The 21757-nt window shown below is 39.2% G+C and overlaps 1 protein-coding gene across 1 annotated transcript; it reads right to left on the bottom strand.

Moving 5' to 3' along the window:
- Positions 1-20665: 20665 nt before the first annotated feature.
- On the bottom strand, positions 20666-21517 carry LOC142168891 (uncharacterized). Its single transcript, XM_075230063.1, has 2 exons — positions 21174-21517; positions 20666-20738 (listed from the first exon to the last, which is right to left on the bottom strand). The coding sequence occupies exons 1-2, from the start codon at positions 21515-21517 to the stop codon at positions 20666-20668; spliced, it is 417 nt and encodes a 138-aa protein (XP_075086164.1).
- Between the last annotated feature and the right edge of the window lie 240 nt (positions 21518-21757).

Raw genomic sequence — 21757 nt, 5'->3', positions numbered from 1 at the left:
CCATTGCAAGGCACCTTCCACATGCCCTTCCTCATCTTTTGCTGCCCAGTTGTTGCCTTAATTCAAAATCCATCTCTATAGCACTTGAACCAATAGCTCGTTACCAGCTTTAAACCTTTATGATGATCATCCTTCTCGAGACATCAATAGGAACGCTGCTTCGATCCTGAATCACTGCACACCGCGATCTCTTATGACTGCTTCCCCTATACAAATTCCTAACACCCCGTCGTGAAGGCGAGTTGAAGAAAACCATAACACCGGCAAACCTTAATGCATTTTACAAGGCGATGACACCATATCAAAATTGAGAATTCTACCACACTCAAAAATATCTAGCTTCGTTACTCCATCAACCCCAAACTTGAACATTCATAGTCCAATTGCCTTTTCTTCGCTGGAATTAAAACATGGAACCTCCGAATCATGTACTGAGAAAACCTTCTTTCATGTCGTTCACTGCCCTGACAGATAGACAGGCATTCTATCATTACATAAACACTATGTGATAACAACGCATGAATCTTCATAACAGTCAATGCTAAATCTCAAAACCTTGTGTAGTACTAATACTTAATTTGAAATGACAGAGCGGACTTTCGCAAGATGACGACAATAGCCCAATTAATTACATAGGGAGAAGCATCATGTACTATATATGTAGTACCATTAAATATTTCCTCGATCCCCAATTTATAACAAGTGCTTCACATCGCATAATATTGAATAGGAAGGAAATGTAGGCATAAGCCTCAAAGGAATCAAATCGCACGATGAGGAATCAAAAAGGGAAGTATTCCTAACATCCCTGTAGCCTCTCGAGGATAAGCACATACGTCTCCGTACCGATCCGCAAGACTCTACTAAACTTGCTCATGACTCGTGAGACCTACGTGAACCTAGTGCTCTGATACCATGTTGTCACAACCCAAAATCAAAAAGGCTGTGATGGCGCCGGGCACCACTATCAGACAAGCCAACCATAATCAATTAACTTAATTACCCATTTTAGTATTTTTGAAATAAAAATTTATTCAATGAAATTGTAAAGATAAAACTCATAGAGTAAATGATAAATATTTTTATCAACTAAATTTCCAAACAATTCACAACCATTCCCAAAACCTGATGTCACAAGTGCATGATTATTTACTAGGTAATTAAAAATAAAATACAGCATCTGTGCAGAATACAAATTAGACAGGAAAATATAATAACTCTGAAGGAGACTCTATTAGTTGCGGATCGTAATATAGAGTGCAGCTCACCTATGTCCCCACAATTATTAACTACACCTCTGCACCCACAAGGCCGGTATATATATATGTACCTGCACAATAAAATGTGCAGCAAGTGCAGTATGAGTACGAAAACAACGTGTACCCAGTAAGTATCAAGCCTAATCTTGAAGAGGTAGAGACGAGATGGCCGACTATGACACTCACTATGGATCAATAGTATTTAAATAATTATGAGATAAAAATATTTATATCAACGTGGTTCACAAATTTAACAGTAATTTTATTGACCAATAGAAATAATTAAATTCCTTCAATGTAGTAATTCTCAATATATTAATTAAATTCCTTCAATTCCAATAAATTTCCAAATCTATCAATTAGTCTCATTTACAAGAATAACAATAATTCTAAACAAGCAGGAACAATAATTCAACAAATTCCAAAGATTTTCAGTTTATCAATTAGCTTCGCAAGCAGAATTAAACTATTAAAGTATCGTGTAATTATTATTATTAAGCAGGATTTCTACCGAGGACGTACGACCTGATCTTGTCACGACCCCAAATTTCCTTTGTAGGATGTCGTGATAACACCTATTCTCTAAAACAAGGTAAGCCTAACAATGCGGAATAATTATAAATATCTGAAATAAATAAATTACAATTCAAATAATTTCAACTCCCAAAACCCGGTAAAAATAAATCACAAGCTTCTAAGAATTTATTCTCAATGTCTCTATATTTCAAGGTCTAAATAAAATATAAGGAAGCAACATAAAATGATAGAAGGGGACTCAGGAGTCTACGGACGCTGGCAGATATACCTCGAAGTCTCCGTGCGCAGGTAACTCACTGACGTCTAGGCTAGTAAGATGTACCTGGATCTGTACAAAAAGATATGAAAAAGCATAGTATGAGTACACCACATCGGTACCCAGTAAGTGCCAAGCCTAACCTCAGTAGAGTAGTGACGAGGTTAGGTGAGGCCCTACTGAAATATAATAATGGCATGGTAAAATGTTTAACAATATAGTAAAATAAAATGACATTGGAAATGAATCAAATAGTATGTCACATTTAATGACACCAAATAATTACAAATAATATCTCGTGGAATCAAAACAGAATTTCCTTCAACTTTATGAAAATCACAACAATTAATCGAAGGCAACTATGGCCATAAATCAATATCAACAAGGGCACTACCGAGGTACCACCTCGTAGTCCCAAATTATAAATAATTTCACAATATCTCATTTCCTTATATCACCGCGGGAGCCTTCTCGATTTATTTAAAGAAAATACTTTTTCCGAAATAACATCCCGCATTTTAGCCACCCTTATCACACCGCATGACTTCTAGTAATCACCCCTACTAGCCACGCATATCAAGCCACCCTTATCTCACCGCATGTGTTTCAATACCCAGACCTTATACCACCGCATGCGTATTAATATCACAATATATCACAATTTGCACCTCAAGTGCCCAAAATTTCAATTTTTCACAATAAATCAACAACAATATTTTCAATAATAAAGAGCTCACGGCTCATGTCAGAATAATCCAACAATAATATTTTTTTCACAATAAAGAGCTCACGGCTCCATCACAATGACTACAAAAAAATCTTACGAAAATATTCAAGAATAAATAATTCAGGAAAATAATATTTCAAATTTTTAATACTTTGCTTCAATATCAAATTTAAAAATATCAAATACTTCATATTAATAGTATTTAATTTAAAGAAAATCAACCTTCAAATAATGCACAGTATAAAAGAAACCAAGTTTCAATTAAACAGGTAAAACAATTAGCAGGAAAAGGTCAAACAAATTTAAAATATATATCACAAATCAATGATGAAGAATATAACAAGATAAAATAATTTAATAAATGCGCAACAATGATCTACACAATTTAAAAATATAATCTTTCACATTTAGCCCGTGTACACACTCGTCACCTCGTGTACACGACTTTCAACACATTTTAATAATCACATTAATATCAATTCTAGGAGAAATTTCCCCCACACAAGGTTAGACAAGTCACTTACCTCGACTTGCTCCAATTTAACCAAGTATTATGCTTTTTTCTCGATTTTCCGACTCCGGTCGACTCGTATCTAGTCATAATTAATTCGATACAGTCAACAAAAATTATAGAAATCAATTTCATTAGAAAATATTACATTTTTCAATGAAATCCGAAATTAGCTCAAAAATTGCCCGTGGGGCCCACATCTCAAAATCTAGCGAAACGTACAAAATCCGACAACCCATTCAATTACGAGTCCAACCATACAAGTTTCACTCAAATCAGACTCCGGATCGACACCGAAATCTCAAAAATTTGTTTCTATGAGATTTCTAAAATTTTCCAAATTTCAATCTCAAAACACTAATTAAATAGTGAAAACAATGATATATTCATGTATATTGACCAAATCCAAGTTAGAATGACTTACCCAAATGTTTTTCCTTGAAAATATATCAAAATCACCTCTCCTCAAGCTCCAATTCGTCAAAAAGGCAAATGGGACGAAGTCCCCTGTTTTTATAACTTACAGATTTGTCAGTGAGCTCGATTTTGTCAGGGAGCTCGATTTTGACAGGGAGCTCGATTTTGTCACGGAGCTCGATTTTGTCAGGGAGTTCGATTTGTCTGGGAGCTCGATTTTGTCAGGGAGCTCGATTTGTCAGGAAGCTCGATTTTGATAGGCAACCCGATTTTGACAGACAACCCGATTTTGACAAGCAGCCCGATTTTGGCAGGCAGACCGATTTTGACAGCATTTCCAGCAGAAAAATTACAGTAGCTTTTGCAGTAGCTAAGTCCCACTTTTCATCCGTTAACCATCCGAAACTCACCCGAGGCCCTCGGGACCTCAAACCAATACACCAACAAGTCCTAAAACATCATACGAACTTATTTGAAACCTCAAATCACATCAAACAATGCTAAAATCATGAATCACACATAGATTCAAGCCTAATGAACTTTGAAACTTTCAATTTCTACAAACAACACCGGAACCTATCAAATCAAGTCCGATTGACCTCAAATTTTGTACGCAAGTCATAAGTGACATAACGGAGCTATAAAAATTTTCAGAATCGGATTTCGACCCTGATATCAAAAAGTAAATCCCTCGGTCAAACTTTCCAAAAATTAAACTTTCGGCATTTCAAGCCTAATTCCACTACGGACTTCCAAATAAAATTCTGATCACGCTCCTAGGTCCAAAATCACCATACGGAGCTGTTGGAATCATCAAAATTTTATTCCGGGGTCATTTGCACATAATTCGACATACGGTCACTATTTTAACTTAAACTTTAAATTTTTCATCAAAATTTCATATCTCGGGCTAGGGACCTCGGAATTTGATTCCGAGCATACGCCCAAGTCCCAATTCACGATACGGACCTACCAGAACTGTCAAAATACTGACCCGAGTCCATTTTCTCAAAATGTTGACCAAAGTCAACTCAGTTATGTTTTAAACATCTAATTCACATTTTAATCCATTTTTCCCCTGAAAACTTTTCGGAAAATTTTGCGGACTGTGCACGCAAGTCGAGGAATGATAAATAGTACTTTTTGAGGTCTTAGAATACATAATTAATTATTAAATTTAAAGATAACATTTTGGGTCATCACATTCTTCACCTCTAAAATAAATGTTCATCCTCGAACGGAGTTAGAAAAAGTACCTAAGCTGGTGAATAAGTGTGGATAACGGCTGCGTATATCATGCTCGGTCTCCCATGTCGCCTCCTTGACCGGATGATCCCTCCACTGAACCTTCACGGAAGCAATGTTCTTTGACCTCAGCTTTCGAACCTGCCTATCTAAAATAGCCACTGGTTCCTCAACATAGGATAGATCCTTGTTCAACTGAACCGAACTGAAGTCTAACACATGAGACGGATCCCCGTGATATTTCCGAAGCATAGAAACATGGAATACCGGATGAACTGCAGAGAGACTAGGCGGTAGCGCAAGTCTGTAAGCCACCTCTCCAACTCTTTCAAGAATCTCAAAAGGCCCAATATACCTAGGGCTCAACTTGCCCTTCTTCCCGAACCTCATCACACCCTTCATAGGCGAAACCCGGAGCAATACCCGCTCACCAACCATGAAGGCAACATCGTGAAACTTCCGATCCGCATAACTATTTTGTCTAGATTGGGCTGTACGAAGTCGATCCTGAATCAACTTAACCTTTTCAAAGGCATCCTGAACCAAGTCTGTACCCAATAGTCTAGCCTCACCCGGTTCGAACCAACCCACTGGAGACCGGCACCGCCTACCATACAAAGCCTCATACGGAGTCATCTGAATGCTTGACTGGTAACTGTTGTTGTAAGCAAACTCCGCAAGTGGTAAGAACTAATCCCAAGCACCCCCAAAATCTATCACACACGCACGAAGCATATCCTATAGTATATGAATAGTGTGTTCGGACTGCCCGTCCGTCTGAGGATGACATGCTGTACTCAACTCTACCCGAGTACCCAACTCAAGCTGTATTGCCCTCCAAAACCGTGAGGTAAAATGTGTACCTCGGTCAGAGATGATAGATACCGGTACACCGTGAAGTCTGACAATCTCGCGAATATATACCTCAGCCAGCTGCTCCGAAGAGTAAGTAGTAATCACAGGAATGAAATGAGCAGATTTGGTTAGCCTATCCACAATCACCCAAACTACATCAAACTTCCGCTGAGTCCGTGGGAGCCCAACAACGAAATCCATAGTGATCCGCTCCCATTTCCATTCCAGAATCTCTAACTTCTGAAGTAATCCACCGGGTCGCTAATGCTCATATTTCACATGTTGACAATTTAGACACCGAGATACATACCCCACTATGTCTTTCTTCATCCGCCTCCACCAATAGTGTTGTCTCAAGTCCTGATACATCTTTGCAGCACCCGGATGAATGGAGTACCGCAAACTATGAGCCTCCTGGAGAATCAACTCACGCAAGCCATCCACATTAGGCACACATAGCCTGCCCCGCATCCGTAATACATCGTCATCTCCAATAGTGACTTCATTGGCATCACCGTGCTAAACCGTATCCTTAAGGACAAGCAGATGGGGGTCATCATACTGCCGTTCCCTGATACGATCAAAAAAGAGAAGACTGAGAAACCACGCAAGCCAAAACTCGACTCGGCTCGGAAACATCCAATCTAACAAACTGGTTGGCTAAGGCCTGAACATCCAAGGCCAAAGGCCTCTCTGCTACCGGTAAATATGCTAAGCTGCCCAAACTCTCCGCCTTACGACTCAAGGCATCGGCCACCACATTGGCCTTCCCAAGATGATAGAGAAGGGTGATATCATAATCCTTAAGCAACTCCAACCACCTCCGCTGCCGCAAATTAAGATCCTTCTGTTTAAACAAATGCTGTAGACTCCGGCGATCGGTGTAGATCTCACAATGTACACCGTACAAATAATGCTGCCAAATTTTTAAGGCATGAACAATAGCTGATAACTCCAGGTCATGTACATGATAATTCTTCTCATGCACCTTTAACTGTCTGGATGCGTAGGCAATCACCCTACCGTCTTGCATCAACACTATGCCGAGACCAATACGCGACGCATCACAATACACAGTATAAGATCATGTACCTGTAGGTAATACCAATACTGGGGCTGTAGACAAAGCTATCTTGAGCTTTTGGAAGATCTCCTCACATTCCTTGGTCCACCTGAACGGAGCACCCTTCTGGGTCAATTTGGTCATAGATGCAGCAATAGAAGAGAAACCCTTTACAAATCGGCGATAATACCCAGGCAAACCAAGGAAACTCCGGATTTCTGTAACTGAGGATGGTCTGGACCAACTCTGCACTACTTCAATCTTCTTTGGATCTACCTTGATCCCCTCACACGAAACTATATGACCCAAAAATCCCACTGAATCAAGCCAGAATTCACACTTTGAAAATTTTGCATATAGCTTCCTTTCTCTCAAACTCTGAAGCACAGTCCTCAGGTGTTGTTCATGATCTTCCCAACTCTGGGAATACACCAGAATGTCGTCAATAAACATAATGACGAAGGAATCAAGATAGGGCTAAAATACACTATTCATTAAGTGCATAAATGTTGTTGGGGCATTGGTCAGCCCAAAAGACATCACAAGGAACTCGTAATGACCGTACCGAGTCCTTAAAGCAGTCTTCGAAATATCTGGCTCCAGAATATTCAACTGATGATAGCCTGAACGCAAGTCAATTTTAGAGAATACCTGGCACCCTGAAGCTGATCAAATAAGTCATCAATATGTGGCAATGGATACTGTTCTTCACTGTAACCTTGTTCAACTGGCGTTAATCAATACACATCCGCATAGAACCATCCGTCTTCTTTACAAATAAGACAGGAGCACCCCACGGCAATACACTAGGCTAAATGATCGACCCCAGATCGAACCCAGATATTGAGCCCACGATCAAGGACTGAGTCAAAGCAAGGGACGAGGCTCAGTATCGAATCCTCGATTGAAGGCAAGTCTCGAGGGCCATGATCGAAGGCAAGGCTCAAGGGCCAGGGTCAAGACCCAAGATCGAACTTCATCGAAGCCATCACCATGTTCCAGGCCCGAGGCCCGAGATCGAGCTCCTTGATCGAGCTCCCTGAGATCTAGCTCCCTGAGATCGAGCTCATTGAGATCGATCTCCTTGATCGAGCTCCCCTGATTGAGCCCCTTGATCGAACTGGGCAGAGCTGTAAGTTATAAAAACAGAGGACATTCGTCCCATTTGCCAATTTTGGCGAACTTGAGCTTGAGCAGAGGTGATTTTTGACAGATTTTCAAGGAAAAAACATTGGGGTAAGTGACTCTAACTCGGATTTGGTCTACATATACAAGTATATCATTATTTTCACAATTTAATTAGTGTTTGGAGATTGAGATTTAGAAAAGTTTAGAAATCTCATAGAAACGAAATTTTGAGATTTCGGTATCGATTCGGAGTCGGATTTGAGTGAAACTGGTATGGTTAGACTCGTAATTGAATGGGTTGTCGGATTTCATAACTTTTGCCGGATTTCGAGATGTGGGCCCAACTGACGAATTTTTAATTAATTTCGGGATTTTTATTAAAAATGTAGTATTTTCTTATAGAATTTATTCCTATAATTTTAATGATTGTATCAAATTATTTTGGATAGATTCGAGCCAGACAAAGTTGGATAATCGTGGGAAAGGCCTTATAGTAGATTAATTGGAGCAAGACGAGGTAAGTCTCTTGTCTAATCTTGTGAGGGGGAAATTACCCCATAGGCATTAAATTGAATAATTGTTGCTAATTGCGGGGGCGACGTACGCACGAGGTGACGAGAGTCCGGATAGTTTAGGACTCAAAGCATGAATTACTTGTGTGAATTGTATCCTTTATTAATTAAAATAATTGATGTATATATTGTGAATTGTTATGAAATGTAGAAAAATATGAAATTTTCATATGCTTAATTTTTGTTTTAATTAATTAATTATTAAAAGAAATTGTTATCCTCCCAAATTAATCTTATAATAAATATACTCTCCTTCCGGAGGCACATAAGAAAATGTCCTCCTTTCTTGTGGAGCGGGCCGCGCCTCGGCATGATAGATGCATCTATGGATCGCGCCGCACATCCCTCGGCAGTGTACACGACACTCTGGATCGGGCCGTACGTCCTCGGCAGAAATCGTGCTTAATAATAATAATTACACAATACTTTAATAATTTATTTCAGCTTGTGAAGCTAATTAATAAATTGAAAAATCCTTGAAATTTAATGAATTATTATCCTTGCTTGTTAAGGAATTAATTGTTACTCCTGTAAATGAGGTTTAATTGATAAATTGGAAATTATTTGAATTGAAGGAATTTAATTAATATATTGAGAATTGTTACATTTGAAGGAATTTGATTATTTCTGCTGATTAAATAAATTATTGTAAATTCTGTAAATCATGCTGATTTAAATATCCTAGTTTTATTTCAGTTATTATTATTGACCCATAGTGAGTGTCAAAGTCGGCCATCTCGTCTCTACCACTTCGAGATTATGCTTGATACTTACTGGGTACACGTTGTTTACGTACCCATACTATACTTGCTGTACTTTTTGTGCAGGATCTGAGACAGGTACTAGTGGAGGACCTATCATCACATACCCACGTCATCCCGAGGCATAGTGGTGAGCTGCCTTTCTGAGCCGTTCTGCAGCTACCAGTGTCTCTTCTTATATTTATATTCTGTCTATTTCATTTCAGACAGTATTTGGAGTTTTGTATAATCTACTAGATGCTCATGCACTTGTGACACCGGGTCTTGGCACACACACATTGGTAGAAGTTGGTATTTTATTATTTTCTTGGAATAAAAGTTTAACCAATGTACGTTTGACTTATTAGTTGGCTTGCCTAGCTGTAGTGTTGGGCGCCATCATGACCTATAGGTGAAATTGGGTCGTGACATAAATAAACTACAATTCAAACAATTTCAACTCCCAAAACCCGGTAGAAATAAATCACAAGCTTCTAAGAATTTATTCTCAATGTCTCTATATATCAAGGTTTAAATAAAATATAAAGAAGCAACATAAAATGACAGAAGGGGACTCCGGAGTCTGCGGACGCTAGCAAATATACCTCGAAGTCTCCGTGCACAGGTAACTCATTGACGTCTAGGATGGTAAGATGTACCTGGATCTGCACAAAAATATGTGCAGAAGCGTAGTATGAGTACACCACAGCGGTACCCAGTAAGTGCCAAGCCTAACCTCGGTAGAGTAGTGACGAGGTCAGGTGAGGCCCTACTGGAATATAATAATGGCATGGTAAAATGTTTAACAATATAGTAAAATAAAATGACATTGGAAATGAATCAAATAGTATGTCACTTTTAATGACACAAAATAATTGCAAATAATATCTCGTAGAATCAAAACAGAATTTCCTTCAACTTTATGAAAATCACAAAAATTAATCGAAGGCAACTATGGCCATAAATTAATATCAACAAGGGCACTACCGAGGTACCGCCTCGTAGTCCCAAATTATAAATAATTTCACAATATCTCATTTCCTTATATCACCGCAGGAGCCTTCACGATTTATTTAAAGAAAATATTTTTCCCGAAATAGCATCCCGCGTTTTAGTCACCCTTATCACACTGCATGACTTTTAGTAGTCACCCCTATTAGCCACGCATATTAAGCCACCCTTATCTCACCGCATGCATTTCAATACCCAGACCTTATACCACCGCATGCGTATTAATATCACAATATATCATAATTTGCACCTCAAGTGGCCAATATTTCAATTTTCCACAATAAATCAACAATAATATTTTTCAATAATAAAGAGCTCACGGCTCATGCTAGAATAATCCAATAATAATATTATTTCCACAATAAAGAGCTCACGGCTCCATCACAATGAGTACCAAAAAATCTTACGAAAATATTCAAGAATAAATAATTCAGGAAAATAATATTTCAAATTTTTAATACGTTGCTTCAATATCAAATACTTCATATTAATAATATTTAATTTAAAGAAAATCAACCTTCAAATAATGCACAGTATAAAAGAAACCAAGTTTTAATTAAACAGGTAAAACAATTAGCAGGAAAAGGTCAAACAAATTAAAAATATATATCACAAATCAATGATGAAGAATATAACAAGATAAAATAATTTAATAAATGCGCAACAATGATCTACACAATTTAAAAATATAATCTTTCACATTTAGCTCGTGTACACACTCGTCACCTCGTGTACATGACTTTAAATATATTTTAATAATCACATTGATATCAATTCTAGGGGAAATTTTCCTCACACAAGGTTAGACAAGTCACTTACCTCGACTTGCTCAAATTTAACCAAGTATTATGCTGTTTCCTCGATTTTTGGACTCCGATCGACTCGTATCTAGTCATAATTAATTCGATACAGTCAACAAAAATTATAGAAATCAATTTCATAAGAAAATATTACATTTTTCAATGAAATCAGAAATTAGCTCAAAAATTGCCCGTGGGGCCCACATCTTGAAATACGGCAAAACTTACAAAATCTGACAACCCATTCAATTACGAGTCCAACCATACCAGTTTCACTCAAATCTGACTCCGGATCGACACCGAAATCTCAAAAACTCGTTTGTATGAGATTTCTAAAATTTCCCAAATTTCAATCTCAAAACACTAATTAAATGGTGAAAACAATGATATATTCGTGTATATTAACCAAATCCAAGTTAAAATCACTTACCCAAATATTTTTCCTTGAGAGTATATCAAAATCGGCTCTCCTCAAGCTCTAATTCGTCAAAAAGGCAAACGGGACGAAGTCCCCTGTTTTTATAACTTACAGATTTGTCAGGGAGCTCGATTTGTCAGAGAGCTCGATTTTGATAAGGAGCTCAATTTTGTCAGGGAGCTCGATTTTCACAGGCAGCCCGATTTTGGCAAGCAGCCCGATTTTGGCAAGCAGCCCGATTTTGACAGCATTTCCAGCAGAAATATTGCAGCAGCTAAGTCCCACTTTTGATCCGTTAACCATCCGAAACTCACCCGAGGCCCTCGAGACCTCAACCCAATACACCAACAAGTCCTAAAATATCATACGAACTTATTTGAAACCTCAAATCACATCAAACAATGCTAAAATCACGAATCACACATAAATTCAAGCCTAATGAACTTTGGAACTTTCAATTTCTACAAACAATACCGGAACCTATCAAATCAAGTCCGATTGACCTGAAATTTTGTACGCAAGTCATAAGTGACATAACGGAGCTATAAAAATTTTCAGAATCGGATTTCAACCCCGATATCAAAATGTCAATCCCTCGGTCAAACTTCCCAAAAATTCAACTTTCGGTATTTTAAGCCTAATTCCACTGCGGACTTCCAAATAAAATTCCGATCATGCTCCTAAGTTCAAAATAATCATACGGAGCTATTGGAATCATCAAAATTCTATTCCGGGGTCATTTGTACATAATTCATCATTCGGTCACTATTTGAACTTAAACTTTAAATTTTTCATCAAAATTCCATATCTCGGGCTAGGGACCTCAGAATTTGATTTCGGGTATACGCCCAAGTCCCAATTCATGAGACGGACCTACCGGGATTGTCAAAACACTAATCCGAGTCCGTTTTCTCAAAATGTTGACCAAAGTCAACTCAGTTGTGTTTTAAAACATCTAATTCACATTTTAATTCATTTTTCACCTGTAAACTTTTCGGAAAATTTTACGGACTGCGCACGCAAGTCGAGGAATGATAAATAGTACTTTTCGAGGTCTTAGAACACATAATTAATTATTAAATTTAAAGATAATATTTTGGGTCATCACAGATCCAGAGTATCGTGTACACTGCCGAGGGGCGTGCGCCACGATCCGTAGATGCATATATCCTACCGAGGCATTCGTCCCGCTCCACAAGAAAGGAGGACATTTTCTTATGTACCTCCGGAATGAGAGTATATTTATTATAGGATAAATTCGGGAGGAAGACTAATTTCTTTTGATAATTAATTAATTTAAAAAGAAATTCAAGCATATGAGATTTCCATCCTTTAATATCTTTATCTAACAATTCACAACATATTCATATATACATATCAATTAATATTAATTAAACAAAGAATACAATTTACACAAGTAATTCATGCTTTGAGTCCTAAACTACCTAGACTTTAGCATTAATAGTCGCTACGCACACCTTGTACGTACGTAACCCCCGCAATTAGAAACAATTATTCAATTTAATCCCTATGGGGTAATTTTCCTCTTACAAGATTAGACAAGAGACTTACCTTGTCTCAAAGTCCACTTTCCGATTACCACGTCGCGTTGAATTCTCGATTCGATGCCGAAAAATCCGAAACTATCCAAATATTGTACAAAATAATTAAAATATTCTAAATGATTCAAAATTTATCTATTAAATAAATTACCTTATACAAAATGGTAAAATTTCTAAAATTCACCCCGGGCCCACGTGCTCGAATTCTTGAAATTTTTGGATGAAAACGTTACCCATAATATCAAGAACCTGAATATATAATTTACTCCCAATTCCATAACTATATTCGTGTTAAAATCTCATTTTTATAAAAATCTAGGTTTTTCACCTAAGCCTTTGATTTCTAAGAATTACTAGTTATAATCTACCCATAATCTATGTATTTAACTCTAAGTGTGTAGAATTAACTTACCTTCATGTTGCTAGTTGAAATTCTCTCTCGAACAACTCCAAAATCGCCCAAAAATGGAGAAAACACGGACAAAAATGGCTCAGCCTCGTCCCTTTTTAACATTCTGCCCGAACAACTTTTTCGCACCTGCGGAGGGTTACCGCACATGCGGCTTTCGCACATGCGGAAATTCCTCGCAGGTGCGAGTTTCACTCGCCTGGGCCAAGGTCGCATCTGCGCAAATATTCTCGCACCTGCGCGTTCGCAGGTGCGCCCAATATTTTGCACTTGCGATGGCAGGCCCTCTTTCCCCCTTCCGCTTCTGCGATTGAAGCTCGCATCTGTGAGGGTCGTGCCTGCGGCTGTTCAAGCGCAGGTGCGAACGTACCAGAAGCAGAAAGCTTCAGCATTTTTCTCCCAAGTCCGAAATTGGTCCGAGCCTCGTCCGGTTAACACTCGGGACCCCCTGGGCCACATCCGAACATACCAATAGGTTTGAAATCATAAAACGGACTCGCTCGAACTCTCGGAACATGTAAAACAAACTCAAATCTAAGAATCATACCCTAAACCAAATTGATTTAAACTTAAGAATTTCAAGTTCTTCAATTTACTTCCAATGCGCCGAAATATACTTTAACTACTCGGAATAACACGAAAATTTGTGTGCAAGTCTTATATCACTATACGAAACTATTACCAAACTCGGAATTCCAAACAGACTTCAATTACTCAAAATTTTACTCCAAACCAAATTTAAAGACTTTTAAACCTTCAAAAAGTTGAATTTTACTATTAAGCGTCAAAATGATCCCGGGTTATCCAAAACCCGATTCGGACATACGCCCAAGTTCTAAATCATCATACGAACCTATTGGAACCGTCAAATCCCGATTCCAGGGTCATTTTCTCAAAATATTGACCGAAGTCCAACTTGTCCATTTAAAGCTAACTTAAGGAGCCAAGTGTTCCGATTTCAACTCACACACTTCCAAAAACCCCGAACCAACCATCCTCGCAAGTCATAAATCATTAAAAATACATACGGAAAATTTTATTTAGGGGAACGGGGTTCTAACAATCAAAATGACCGGTTGGATCGTTACAAGTTGCACGTTGAATTTATTTGGACATTAATTACTATTATACGTAGTTCGTTCTCGTCATATACAATTTTCTTACTAACATACGCGTCTTACACATTATCTATATTTATACTAAAAGCATGAATGCCCTTAGCGAAATATCGTTCGTCTTTTTAACCCTTTCAAAATAGATTTCGCACTAGGCAAAATAGTAATTTAGTTCTTTTTCTAATATTTAAGTGTTTGAAATCAACTAAAATATTGACTACTAAATGTTTTCCTATTTTAACTTGTACGAGTCCTAATTTTCACATACATTGTATCTTTAATTTATAAAAGATTTATTATTATTTCCTTATATTAATTAATTAATTAATTAATTAATACTTCTAAGTTTTATACAAGAAAACTAATTGATTTTTACGGAAGTCAAATCTCCTACTCCTAATAGTTGTCTAACGAAGTAAAATCAAGTTATGTAAAGAAAATAATATATTTCTATGGGACTCGTTAATTAATTAATTAATAATTTTTCTAAGTTTTATATGAGGAAATTAATTGGTTTTTACGAATGTGTCACGACCCAATTTCACCTATAGGTCGTGATGACGCCTAACACTACAGCTAGGCAAGTCAACTTAATAAATTAAGCATACATTGACAAAATTTAAAACCAAAAAAATAATAAAACACCAAATTCTACCAATGTGTGTGCCAAGACCTGGTGTCACAAGTGTATAAGCATCTAGTAGATTATACAAAGCCTCAAATATTGTCTGAAATAAAAATAGACAGAATGAAAAATACAAGGAGAGACACTAGTAGCTGCAGAACGGCTCAGAAAGGCAACTCACCACTATGCCCCTGGATAACATGGACCAAAACTCGTATTTTGAGAACTTAGCATATAACTGGCTATCTTTCAGAGTCTGAAGAATGATTTGAAGGTGTTGCTCATGCTCCTATCGATTGTGGGAGTAGAATAAGATATCATCAATAAACGCAACCACAAAGGAATCCAGGTAGGGTTTGAACACCCGGTTCATGAAATCCATGAATGTTGCTAGGGCATTTATCAGCCCAAATGACATCACTAGAAACTCATAATGCCCACACCGAGTCCGAAAAGCTGTCTTAGGAACATCGGATGCCCTAATCCTCAACTGATGGTAGCCAGAACTCAAATCAATCTTTGAAAACACCTTGGCACCCTAAAGCTGATCAAATAAATCATCAATCCTCGGGAATGGATATTTGTTATTGATGGTGACTTTGTTCAACTGCCGATAATCTATACACATCCTCATCGATCCATCTTTCTTCTTCACAAACAACACAGGTTCACCCCAGGGCGAGACACTAGGTCTAATGAAACCATTATCCCACAAATCTTGCAACTGCTCCTTCAATTATTTCAACTCTGGCGGGGCCATGCGATATGGCGGAATGGAAATAGGCTGAGTGCCCGGAGCCAAATCAATGCAGAAATCAATATCCCTATCGAGTGGCATCCCCGGCAGGTCTGCATGAAACATCTCTGGAAACTCACGAACAACCGGCACTGAATCTATCGAAGGAACCTCCGTACTAGAATCACGGACATAAGCCAAATAAGCTAGACACCTCTTCTCGACCATATGCCGAGCCTTCACATAAGAGATAACCCTGTTGGTAGAATGGACAAGATTCCTTCTCCACTATAATCGAGGCAACCCCTGCAAGGCTAAGGTCACCGTCTTGGCGTGACAATCTAATATAGCCTGATAAGGTGACAGCTAATCCATACCCATTATGACATCAAAATCAACCATGTCGAGAAGTAGAAGATCTACATGAGTCTCAAGACTCCCAATGGTGACCACACACGAACGATAAACACGATTTACAATAATAGCATCTCCCACTGATGTGGATACATACACAGGAGCACTCAAAGAATCACGGGGCACAACCAAATAGGAAGCAAAATAGGATGACACATAGGAGTAAGTAGATCCCGGATCAAATAGAACTGAAGCATCTCTACTGCAAACTGAAACAGTACCTGTGATAACAACGTCAGATGACTCAGCCTCGGGCTTGGCTGGGAAAGCATAACACCGGGGCTGGGCCCCACCAACCTGAACTACGTCCATGGGATGACCTCTAGCTGGCAGGTCTCCACCTCTAACGGCCTGACCTCTAACTCTAACTATCTGGACCCTACCTCTGGCTGACTGACCCCTGCCTCTAGCTGGCTGAGCAGGTGGTGCAACAACTGGTGCCGGAACCATGGCACGAGAACTCTAATGCTGTGAGCTGCTCGTTGCCCGAGGGCAAAATCTAACAATGTGCCTCGGATCACCAAAAGTATAACATAACCACGGCTGCTGTGACTGCTGACCTTGAAACTAACCCTGTCGACCTGAATAACCACCCTTGTAACTTTGGAGTGGAGGTGCACTAACAGGAGATGGTGGTGCACTGTAGGCTAGTTGGTCGGAATAATGCATCTGAAGGCCATGACCACCTGAGGCACCGTGGGATGCCTGGAGTGCTGAATGAAATGGACTGGGAGGATGGCCTCTACCAAAAGTACTCCTGCCTCTAGATGAAGCACCGCAGAACTCACCAGAATGACGAGGCCTCTTGTCAGACCCCTGACCTCCCTGAGTAAGAACCATCTCGACTCGTCTGGCGACATTAGCAGCCGCCTGAAAAGAAATCTCACTCCCAGTCTCCTTAGCCATCTGCAATATGATAGGCTGAGCAAGTCCATCAATAAACCTCCTCACCCTCTCTCTCTTCGTGGGAAGAAGAAGAATAACATGACAGGCCAAATCCAAAAAGCGGGTCTCATACTGAGTAACCGTCATACCGCCCTGCTGGAGACGCTCAAACTGACGGTGACGCTCCTCTCTCAATGTGATAGGTAGAAACTTCTCTTTGAAGAGCTGAGAGAACTGGTCCCAAGTAAGAGCAGGTGACCCAACTGGTCTGGTCAACAAGTAATCTCTCCACCATTTCTTGGCGGAACCAGTCATCTGAAATGCAGCAAAATCGACCCCATTCGTCTCCACTATACCCATGTTCCGTTGAACCTCGTGACAATTGTCAAGATACTCCTGGGGGTCCTCTGAAGGAGCACCACTGAAGTGAACAGGAAAGAGCTTGGTAAACCTGTCCAATCTCCATAAAGCCTCAAAAGACATAGCTGGCCCATCTCCGACTTGTGCCGCAATAACCGGCTGAACTAACTCAATTGGCTGAGCTGTTGGAGCCTGATACTGGGGAGCTATCTGCTCCGGATCAGGAGTGGTAGGAGTCTAGGCTCCTCCTCTAGCTTGAGAGACTACTGGTGCCATGGGAAATGCACCTGTCTGGGCCACACTCTCCATAAGGCCCACCAAACGGACCAAAGCATCCTGAAGTGCTGGGGTAGCAATGAACCCCTCCGAAACCTGAGCTGGTCCGACAGGAACAGTCTAGGCTGGAACCTCCTTGTCAATCTCTATCTGAGGCTCCACTGCTCGGGCTACTGCTCGGGCCCTAGGCTGAGCCCTGTCCCTGCCTCGGCCTGTGGCACAGCCTCAGCCTCGACCTGTGCCCCGCGTAGGAGCTATCACTGGAGGCTCTGGCTGCTGCTCAGCTAACGAAGCGATACGTGTTCTCGCCATCTGCAAGAAAATAAGAGTAGAAGAGTTCAATCAGTATTGAGAAAGCAAAATCGCACGACAAGGAAGAATATAAGTGAAACTTGTTCCTAAACTTCATAGCTTCTTGAAGATAAGCACAGACGTCTCTGTACCGATCCTTACTTCAACATTTGGTTCCATAATATCAATCTCAACTTTGAAATAAAAACTCAACTATCACCAGAAAATTCCGTAAACATGATAAGAATGATAATTTGAACAACACCAGTATAACACGTAGCAATTTGGCATAGGAATAAGACAATATAAGAAAATAGAGAAATATGGAAAACAAGAAAATTGGCGGCGCATAAGTACTTTTCACCTCACATATACGCCGCTCACATGAATTTCACTTAGCAAATAATCTAAGGTTCCTAATTCCCTCAAGTCAGGGTTAGACATAACACTTACCTCGCTCTAAAGGCCACTTAATTCTCAATCACAGCTTTTCCTTTGGAATTCATCTCCAAACCACTCGTATCTATTTAAAAATAACTCAATAATATCAAATATTGCTAAAGGAATCAATTATATTTCATAAATTAAATTTTCCAATTTTTGCTCCAAAAAGTCAAAAAATCGACCTCGGGTCTGCTTGGTCAAAACCCGAGGTTTGGACTAAAATCTTTTTATCCATTCACCCTCGTGCCCGAATATGTAATTAGTTTTGGAATCCGACCTCAAATTGAGATCTAAATCCCCAAATTCTCTAAATTCGTATTTTCTACCCTAACCCCTAATTCTACCATGAAAACTCTAGATTTTATGTTGAAAATTCAAGAAATGTAATGGGTAACTGAAAGAAAATGGTTTAGAATCACTTACCAACAATTTGGGGAAGGAATGACTCTTGAAAAATCGCCCCTCACCATTTGGTTCTTGAGAAAAATGAGTTTTTTTGGCAAATATCCCGTTTTGGATTTTGTTAAGTGCTGGGCAACAGTGTTCATTGCATTCGCGAGAGCACTGTCACGTTCGCGAAGTGTATGGCCTGCCAAGCCTTCGCGTTCGTGAGGCAGTGCTCGTGTTCGCGTAGGATACCCTTCCCTGGTCTTCGCGTTCGCGAGACATTGCCCGCGTTCGCGATGAAGAAAAGGCTGACTCTCCCTCCCCAGTGCCTAACGCTACGCATTCGCGATGGGCTTGTCGCGTTCGCGAAGGGTAACGCCCCCATCGCTTCGCGTTCGCGAGCAAGCCTTTGCGTTAGCGAAGAAGAAATCCCCAGCTGCCTAGTTTAATCTTCGAGTTCACGAGAGTGCCTTCGCGAACGCGAAGAAGGACATGCCAGAACACAGATTCTCCAGAAAAACCAGATTTTCAAAGTCTAAAATATCCCGTGGCCTATCCGAAACTCACTCGAGCCCTCGGGGCTCCAAATCAAACATGCACACAAGTTTAAAAACATCATACAGACCTGCTCGCGCGATAAAATTGCTAAAATAACACCTAGAACTCTAAATTTAGCAACAATTCAAATGAAATTCTCAAGAACACTTTAAAATTTCTATTTTCTCAACTGGACGTCCGAATCACGTCAAATCAACTCTGTTTCTCACCAAATTTCACAGACATATCTTAAATATCATAATGAACCTTTATCGGGCTCCGAAACCAAAATATGGACCCGATATTAACAATGCCAAATATCCGTCAATTCTTAAAAACAAATAATTTCCAAACTTTTAATTTTCATCAAAGATTCATAACTCAAGCTAGGGACCTCCAAATTTGATTTCGGGCATACGCCCAAGTCCCATAATTTGATACGGACCTACCGGGACCATCAAAGCACTGATCTGGGCCCGTTTACCAAAAATATTGACCGAAATCAACCAAAATCAACTTTTAAGGCAAAAGTCCTTATTTTTATTAGTCTTCAACATAAAAGCTTTTCTGAAAACGTGCCCGGACTGCGCACGCAAATTGAAGAGGGTAAAATGTGATTTTTATGGCTTAAGAGCGCAGATTCGAATTCTAAAACATAAGATGACCTTTTGGGTCATCACATTTACTTTGTCAGTACATTTGTATTTTTAGATAAAGTATTTTTTTCATTTAAATGACCGTTGTATCTATCTCTACATAAATTGCTATTACACATAATTTATTTTTAGTCAATATTTCATATATTTTTTAATCGATAGGCGCAGAATATAAGTGCAATGCACGTACACTAAAATTAATATTATTCTTGAATGAACCTAAATATTTTATTTAATTAAAAAAACTAAATATCACAGATTGGCCTACTAATAGACTTTGCTTTTCCTTGAGGATTACAAGTTTGAAGAATATAATTGCCTTAAGACAACGTGATAAATCAAGGATGGAATTCTATACTAGCTTAAGAAACCAATATAATTCCCGAAAGCATCAAATTCAAAGCGACTCCTTTTTTGCTTTAAGTGGTGCTACCGGTTCAATCTCATGGATGTGAAGGGCAATGCAAGATCATCAATTCTTGGTATAAAGTTTTTCAAAAACCTGAAGTAAAACAAAGGTGTGAATGTTATCCTTACGAGATCAAACGACTTACATTATAAGGATGGTCAGACACAATATCAAAGTGATAGAAAGAATGAAAGTGCAGAGAAGAAAAGAAGCCAACAAAAGAAGAAATTGTATTAACTCTCCAATCGATGCTCCTAGAGCTGTGCTACAGACTATATAACAGGGAAATCATTCTCACAGCTCAGTCCACGTGAATGTGGCTGAGCTGGCATAACAAATTTCTCATACCGACTAGAAATAAAAAGAAATAACGGACTTAATATGTAAATATGATAATTATATTTCTGGGCTAGCTGTAACTACACATAAAAGAGAGCCCACTAACTAATACTCTTCCAAGGCCCAAAACTCGTATCAGTAATCCCCTGTCGACAACTTCCTTGTCCTCAAGGAAGGAAGTTTGGAAACCTGATCTTGATCGTGTTAGCATCTTCCCACGTTGCCTGGTCTTCTGATATTCGATCCCAATGAATCAACCATTGAGCCAAAGCCTTATTTCCCTTCTGTATCAATCTCCTTTCCAACACTTTATGAGGGCGAGGGCAATAGGGACTAGCAAGGTTAAGCACTGGAGGATGAGAAATGTGAGTTGGAATTTTATGACAAGGTTTGAGCAATGACACATGGAATGTTGGATGCAGCATAAGCTCAGCTGGAAGATTTAACTTATAGGCAACTGACCCCACCTTCTGCTCTACCATATACGGACCACAATACTTGGCAGACAGTTTGTTGAAATGATGTTGAGACATGGTAACCTGCCGGTATGGTTGAATCTTCAAATAGACCGAATCCCCTACCTTGAAATGTCTATTTGTTCTATCTTTATTGGCCTGATCTGTCATCCTTTGTTGAGCTCTAGTTAGATGATACTTGAGCAACTGTAACTTGAATTCTCAAGTGACCAAGCTCCTATCCACTTCTTCCACTTCAGAGTCTCCAGTTATGTAAGGGAGATGCAATGGGGGAGGCTACCCATACAATGCCTCATA

This window comes from Nicotiana tabacum, chromosome 14 (genome assembly GCF_000715075.1).
Source record: "Nicotiana tabacum cultivar K326 chromosome 14, ASM71507v2, whole genome shotgun sequence".
NCBI lineage: Eukaryota > Viridiplantae > Streptophyta > Magnoliopsida > Solanales > Solanaceae > Nicotiana > Nicotiana tabacum.
Note: the sequence above shows the minus strand (reverse complement) of the source record. Positions and strands in the feature narration are given on the sequence as shown.